This window comes from Myotis brandtii, unplaced genomic scaffold (assembly GCF_000412655.1).
Source record: "Myotis brandtii unplaced genomic scaffold, ASM41265v1 scaffold358, whole genome shotgun sequence".
NCBI lineage: Eukaryota > Metazoa > Chordata > Mammalia > Chiroptera > Vespertilionidae > Myotis > Myotis brandtii.
This window is the reverse complement of record NW_005363772.1, coordinates 3,753,890-3,761,468: the sequence shown is the minus strand read 5'-3', so window position 1 is coordinate 3,761,468 and position 7,579 is coordinate 3,753,890. Positions and strand designations below refer to the sequence as shown.

General features: G+C 40.6%; 1 protein-coding gene across 2 annotated transcripts in view; it reads right to left on the bottom strand.

Moving 5' to 3' along the window:
- Window positions 1-7,240, bottom strand: part of SMCO2 (single-pass membrane protein with coiled-coil domains 2) — a 23,143-nt gene extending 15,903 nt beyond the window's left edge. For both annotated transcript variants that reach the window (XM_014544287.1, XM_005871840.2), the window contains exons 1-3: window positions 7,040-7,240; window positions 1,686-1,819; window positions 913-1,062 (exon numbers count right to left, since the gene is read on the bottom strand). In XM_014544287.1, the coding sequence (XP_014399773.1) occupies window positions 913-1,062; window positions 1,686-1,819; window positions 7,040-7,135 (380 nt within the window). In that variant the 5' untranslated portion in view covers window positions 7,136-7,240. The remainder of the gene's footprint in view (window positions 1-912; window positions 1,063-1,685; window positions 1,820-7,039) is intronic.
- Between the last annotated feature and the right edge of the window lie 339 nt (window positions 7,241-7,579).

Below are 7,579 nucleotides of genomic sequence, written 5' to 3'. Positions count from 1 at the left end.
AGAGAGAGAGAGAGAGAGAGAGAGATGAGAGAGAAACGTCAATCAGTTGCCTTCTGCACATGACTTCACCAGGGGTCAGATCAAAACCTTTTGGTGTACAGGATGATGCCCCAACCAACTGAACTTTCTGGCCAGGGAGTTTTCTTTTCTTTCTTTCTTTTTTTTTTTCATAATCCCTTCACCTTTTTCACCCAGCCCACCTCCCCTCTGACAACTGTCAGTCTGTTCTCTGTATCTATGACTCTGTTTTTATTTTGTTCCCCAACTTGTTTTATTCATTAGATTCCACATATAAGTGAAATATGGTACTTGTCTTCCTTTGACTGGTTTATTTCACTTAGCTTAATACTGGTACTCTCCAGGTTCATCCATGCTGTTGCAAAAGGTAAGATTTCTTTTTTACAGCTAAGGAGTACTCCATTGTGTAAATGTGCCACAGCTTTTTTTTATCCACCCGTCTACTAATGGGCACTTGGGCTGCTTCCAAATCTTGGCTATTGTAAATAATGCTGCAATGAACATAGGGGTGCATATATTCTTTTGAATTAGTGTTTCGGGTTTCTTTGGATATATTCCCAGAAGTGGAATCGCTGGGTCATATGGCAGTTTAATTTTTAATTTTTTGAGGTAACTCCATACTGCTTTCCCCAGTAGCTGCACCAGTCTGCATTCCCACCAATTGTACATGAGGGTTCCTTTTTCTCCACATCCTCCCCAACTGTTGTTGTTTGTTGATTTATTGATGATAGCCATTCTGACAGGTGTGACATTAACTTCTAACATAAGACTTTATACTTCTCATCCTAGAGACTTTCCTAAGAACTTTACCACCTTAAGCCCCAAGTTTCTAAAATTTCTGAAGCTATGAAAATTTTAATCATTTTCTGACCAACCTCAGCACTTTACAATTACCTCTTCACTGTGCTTTCTGATATGGTTACTTTTTGTATAATACTGTTAATTTTCTTCATCCAGCCCATGTGATCATCTCCGAGTTCTTTCACTTGTAGACCCATCTGTGTATTCCAGTGGTTTAGCTGGAAAAATATGTTCTCCTGACTCCTGCAAAAATATGATTATAATCAGTTTTAAGGTAAAAACAATGGGAAACATCTCACATGGTCCGAACCCTCTTCTTTTAAAGGGTAAGTTGGTTTGCTTATTCATTTTCTGTCACCAAAATAGGCCCCAGAGGCAGTTAGGCCTCAAGAAAGAAGTTTGGGAATGTATTTGATACCCATTATAACAGATCTTTTCAAGAATGGAGAAAATAAAGCCTATTTTTATATTTAGTAAAAACAATAGATATCTTTTTAATTTCCCTGTATAGAGTGAATGTTAAGTATTGATTTCAGGATAGTGGTGGCAGCTCAGCGGGATGGAGAGGTATACAATAGGGAAAGGGTCTACAAAGGCCTAACAATATATTTTAATGATAATTAGAATACTTTTCATATCTAGAAAATTACCTGAGAGTGATATGGCTCTACCTATATCCTTAGAAATGTCTTTATTCTGCATTCTTGCTGAACGTGTAGGTAGTTACTTGTGCACATGAGTGCTTCATGGTTTAATTCAAGTATGTATTTTAAATCTCCAAAGCTTTCCCTAAGTTCTCTGCTAAATTTCATTTTCCCCTCCACAAAACATATTACACATTTCCTTTTGCTTATGTCGAAGCTTACAGTTTAGGGATGTTCTCTGAAAACTGCGAAGATGTGGAGAGTTGAGGGTCCTCACATTGAGCATCATGTGTTTCTTGCTCATCCTGTTTACTCTGCAGGTCCTGGTCACTCTCAGCCTCCAGCTCCAACATATCCTGATAGTGATCATGAAAGTAGCAAAGCAGAACAGAAGGGTTATCACAACAGGTGGTGGTCCCTCTAGCCTACCCAGGCCCCTTCTCTGGGGGCAAGCACATACTAGTAGCCTTCTCTGAGGCCGGAGCCTTCTAATGCATTTGTAAGACATGCTCTCCTGCTCCGTTGACAGAGGAAGGCTGGGGCAGGGACATGTAGAACCTCGGTGTCCACATACACAGCTCTTTTCAGTGCTGATGAGTAATAGAATTCCATTTTTCCACGGACTCTAGCACTGCACTCAAATAAGAGGACTGGTCTCTTAAAAAAAAAAAGTCAGTGTCAAGGAAAAGAAAAAGGGGGTGGGACTGTTCTATATTAAGAGAGTCTAAAGAGATATAACAACCAAATGCATTGCATAGATCTTGTTTGGATACTGGTTTTAAAAAAAATACAGCCACAAAAGACATTTGGATGTTAATTAGAGAATTGGAATATTTAGAGAATTGAGACTATTAGATTACTGTGTAGAATTATTGCTAATTTTTCTAAGTGATAATGACATTTTGCTTGTATAGAAGAAAGTGTTTTTAGTGATGCTATCTGAAATAAACAGAGATGAAGTGTCATGCTTTGACCTACTTTTAAATGGCTCAAAATATTCCATCTATTTACATATATAAAGATAAAGCAAATGTGACAAATGGCAACAATTTTAAAATATAAGCATGAGAATATGAGAAATCAATATATATATTTTAAGTTTTTAAAAATTATTGATTAATTATAGAGAGAGAGATAGGGAGGAAAAGAGAGAGAAAGAGAAAACCACCAATTTTTTGTCCCACTTATTTATGTACTCATTGGTTGCCTCTTGTATGTGCCCTGACCAGATATCGAACCCACAACCTGGTGTATTGGGACCACACTCTAACCAACTGAGCTACCTGGCCAGGGCTAAGTTGATTTTTTGTTTGTTTTTGTTTATAATAAAGAGTTTAGAGGGAAAAACCTACTCTGTCAGTTTGACCTACAAAATTTATTTCTTTGTGTCTTTATTCTTTGCCTTGTTCTAGAAAAACATCGAAGGCATTTTCTGGTCTTTCAAGTCTGTGCACGCACACAACTGACAATGATTTCTCTCTGAACATTTCTTATCTTTAGTGACTACACTGTAACATGTTTCTCCTTCCCTTTGAAAAGGATTGGTCTGAAATTCTTGTGCTTCAGCAAAACTATTTTCAGACTGAAAGGAGAAAAGGTTAGAGTGGAGATCAATCTTTTATTGAAATCTTTGTATAAATTACTGGCCAAGTCAGTAGAATAACTAGCATTCACATAACTCTTTACAAATTTCTTTCGTGTGTGTTATTTCTTTTAATTCTCATGATGGACTTTAGGGTGATAAAGGAAGGTATTGAAATCCCCTCGCCTGTTCACATTTAGTGATTTGCCCAAGGTCATATGGTGTAGTGGGCTAAGCAGTCACCTCAAAAAGTTATGTCTACGGTCTTAAGACCCTGTCATGTGACCTTATTTGGTAAAAGAGTCTTTGCAAATGTAAGTTAAGGATCTTGGGATGAGATCCTTCTTAATTACCTGGGTGGGCTCTAAATTCAATGATGAGTGTCCTAATGAGAGACAGAAGAGAGAACACAAACACAACTGAGACGATCACGTGAAAACAGGCATCCACAAGCCAAGGAGTGCCTGGAGCCACCCAACACTGGGAAAGTCAGGGAAGAGTTCTCCCCTAGAGCCTTCCCAGGGGGCGTGGCTCTGCGACCCCTTGGTTTCGGAATTCTGGCCTCCAGAACTCTGAGAGAATACTTTTTTAAAAAAAATATGTTTTATTGATTTTTTACAGAGGGGAAGGGAGAGGGATAGAGAGTTAGAAACATTGATGAGAGAGAAACATCGACCAGCTGCCTCCTGCACACCCCCTACTGGGGATGTGCCTGCAACCAAGGTACATGCCCTTGACCAGAATCGAACCCGGGACCCTTCAATCCTCAGGCTGATGCTCTATCCACTGAGCCAAACTGGTTAGGGTGAGAGAATACTTTTATAATACATTGCTTATTGTGGTCATTTGTTACAGCAAACATGGAAAACAATACATATGGCTAGTAAGTGTATGGACCAGAACTTGAATTTGTTTTTCTGATTCCAAGACCATGGCTCTTCTCATCATATCCAGGCCTTGAGTTCAGATTAAGAAATACCTAGTCCCTATCACTGTCACTTTCACAACCCACTGGCACCACATCAGTGATACGACGATCATTATCACATTTATAGATGAAGAAACCATGGCTAGATTTCCCAAGTATTGTATGACTTAACTATATTTAACTACCTCTTCGTGGAAAAAAGGCATCTACAATTTCAATTTCTTCCTATCAAATCTTTATTTTTTAAATCCTCACCTGAGTATAAATTTTTATTGATTTAGGGAGAGAAAGAGAGAGGGAGAGAACAATCAATTGGGTTGCCTCCTGTATGTGCCCCAACCTGGGATTGAACCCACAACCTAGGTACTTGCCTTGACTGGGAATCAAACCTGCCACCGTTTGGTATGTGAGAGGATGGCTCCAACCAAATGAGCCACCCGGCCAGGCTCACTAATCCGTTTGATTAGATAGTCAAAAGCAGCAGATACACTGACATGTAGAGAAAGATTGGGAATTGGAGGATCTTAATTCTAAGCCTTGTTTTACTGCCGTGGATGCTGAACCATCCACCTAACCCCCTAAAGCTGTTTTCTGTTCTAGAATAAGAAAATTGGACGGGATCATGTCTAGAGTTCTATGTCCGATAATCTATGACGATATTTCTTGCTTTTAGTAATCAATCCACTAGAATGGTTAATGTACCACAAAAGGGTCAAAGGGCAGAAAATATGAATAAAAGATATTTTTTAATCTGCAGGATTGAACACATAAAGAATTATATGTTTTAATAACAAACTAAAAGTGTGCTTGTATGAGATACATGTCCCAGGGCACTATTTTCTATTTATGGGCAGCTCTTTGAAGAGCTCCTATGTCTCCATTTGGATGTGCCATAGGCACCTCAGTTTCAGCAAGCAAAAAACTGAACTCATCGTATTCCCCTCTACCTTGTCCAGGTTCCCCATCCTCTCATATGGGCTCCTTATCCATCCAGATGCCTCTGCCAGATGCTGGAAGAGGTCCTTGCATTTTCCTGGCAGACATCCCTTTTTCTCTTTATTATCCATGTCATACCCACTTGGTGTCCAAGCCCAAGAACACCTGTCTTTAAGTCGGTGTCCTTTCCCCCCATCTTCATGGCATCCTGCTGCCGGTCAGTGCCTTCCTTCAGTCCTCATCTGTTCTTGACTCCTAGCAGTGTCCTGGCTTCCAGCCTGCATCCTGCATTATCTCCACAGCTTAGTGTCCTGCCTACCTACTTGCCCATCATACCTTTCCTTTCCCAGAACCCTTCCTCTCTCAGAACACAATTTCTTTCTGGCCCCTCTGTCTTTGCAGGTGTAGTCCCATCTTTTTGAAATGTTTTCCCCATCCAGTTTATCCTTCAAAACTCAGTTGTCATATTCCTGGCCATCTCCCTGTACGGCCCCTGCCATGACTTTGATAGCACATCCGAGACTCCTCGCATGGATCTGTCGCACATGGCTGTTATTTCCTTGTTTGAGCCCTTCCTAGTATGAGTGCTCACTGAGGGGAAAGAGGTTCTATGTCTCCCACACTTCACAGTGCCCAGCACATAATGGATGCTCAATAAGCAGTTTTAGAATAAACAGACTCCAGAAGTAGGCAAATACATTTTGCTTGTGAGAGATGCAGACAAAAGCAGGAAAAAGGAAAGTCTGTTCACTCACCTGGCATCCAAAGTCAACACTGTGTAGAACAGTGGGAGGGATCAGGAATGTGAAACCAGAGCAAAATAGTATTCATTTCTAAATATTGGGGGGGGTGTACTTTGATGGTTAGATAGGGCAGCTTTGGCAGTTTGACTAAAGTCGATTTTATTAATTAAACCAACAATTGTGTGTGTGTGTGTGTGTGTGTGTGTGTGTGTTTTAACTTCTATTAACTCTGTTCATTTTCTGAACCTGTCCTTTAAATCTTATGATCTTCCCTTATAAAAACAAAAAAGTGTCAGTTTATGCCAAGTATAGACCTTCTGGTTTGCTTTCAGAGAATAAGAGAAAAATGTTTCTTTCTCAAGTAGTCATAGATTTGTCCTATTATCAGCAGAGAGGCTAATTTATAAATACAAAGTGTTAATTATGTAACTGCATGTGATTTATTTATGCAATTGTAGATTTTTCCATGTAAATAAATTAATAGGAAGAATACAATCATAACAATTTAAACACATTTTGCTAAACCTTGTGCCCTGACTTGAAATTTGTAAGGAATAGCCTGAGAGTGTGGACTATTCGATAAACTCGTACACAGGGAATAATGTTATTCTCTAATTAGACTTATTCTGTCCTGGGTCAACAAGTGATGTCACAGTTCACTGACTAACAGCACTCAGGAGAGCACGTGAAGGCAGGAGAGATGTGGTGGCAAAGCGGGTCTAATGGTAGCAGCCTTTTCCTGGAATCCAGGCACTAGATGCCCACAAAGAATCAGATGAAACTATTGGTAAAGTGATCGCTTCAATTCATGTTTCCCAAGATCATAGACAGCCCCCCCCCCCAACACACACACCTCAATTTCCCTATAGCCAATATGCCTGGGGAATCTATGGAAATATTGTTCAACAATAATAGAGGGGGCCTCGGCCTTTGCTTTGATCTAAATGGTAGTGAAAGCATAACCTCTTTCCAGGACAAGCTCAGGCTTTGTCTTAATTCCCCCCACTCCTTGTCAGCTGGGTGACTGAATTTCAAAGACTGAGCAGGGTTTAGACTGAATTAAGAGTAATTAGATATTTCTGACGCCTTCTGTTGGAAGACAACCTGTGAGCAGGGGGGATTTTACATGTGGTAATCTGCACGAAGGTGAAAAATGTCACAAATCCCAGGGACAAGAGTAACAAGTGCTGCACAGTTTTCTGCAGACGGCTAGCACGCCTCCGCAGTGCTCACAGCAGCCCTCAGAGGAGACAAAGCCTCCCTCCTGGTTGCAAGCTCTGGAGGTCTTGCACCGATGTACCACAAGGAAACCCTCGGAGATTGCCTTTCGGCTTGGAGATAAGAAGTTCCTCTCTTCCCCACCGTGACATTGAAGTCTCTCCCTTACCTGTTTTTTAGTAGCTGCCTCTTGAAGGGAGTCAGTTTGAGGATTTTCAAAGAAAATGTTGTCCTCATCATCTGATCTGTCCAAGATGTGATCCATTTCGGTAAATTTCCTTAGCAAACTGCAAGGCACGCAATCAACACAGATGCTGTGATTATGCCTTCGGTCTACAGCTTAGGCTTGCCCTAAATACTGTTAGAGGGAGAACACTGTGATCTCTCCAGGCCCCAAGGAGCACCTGCTGTCCTTGTACTGATTCCATTCTGCCTGAAGGCTGTCTAGCTCGGTAGATTGCACACGATGGGGAGAGAGAGGCCGGGTAACTATTTGTTGACTGACTCAATACATGATTTAACAGTGAGGGTCCAAATTCCAAAGCCATCGTGGCTGTGTAGCTCTGTGTGCACTCACATGCAAACATGTAAATAAACAAATAAAAAATAAATGTCCACTTTAGAAACTAGAGTCTAAAAGTGTCTTATGGTTCAAAAGACCATTCAGAAAGGAGTAGGTCTACGATATCATCTTGATCTCTAGCCCCCA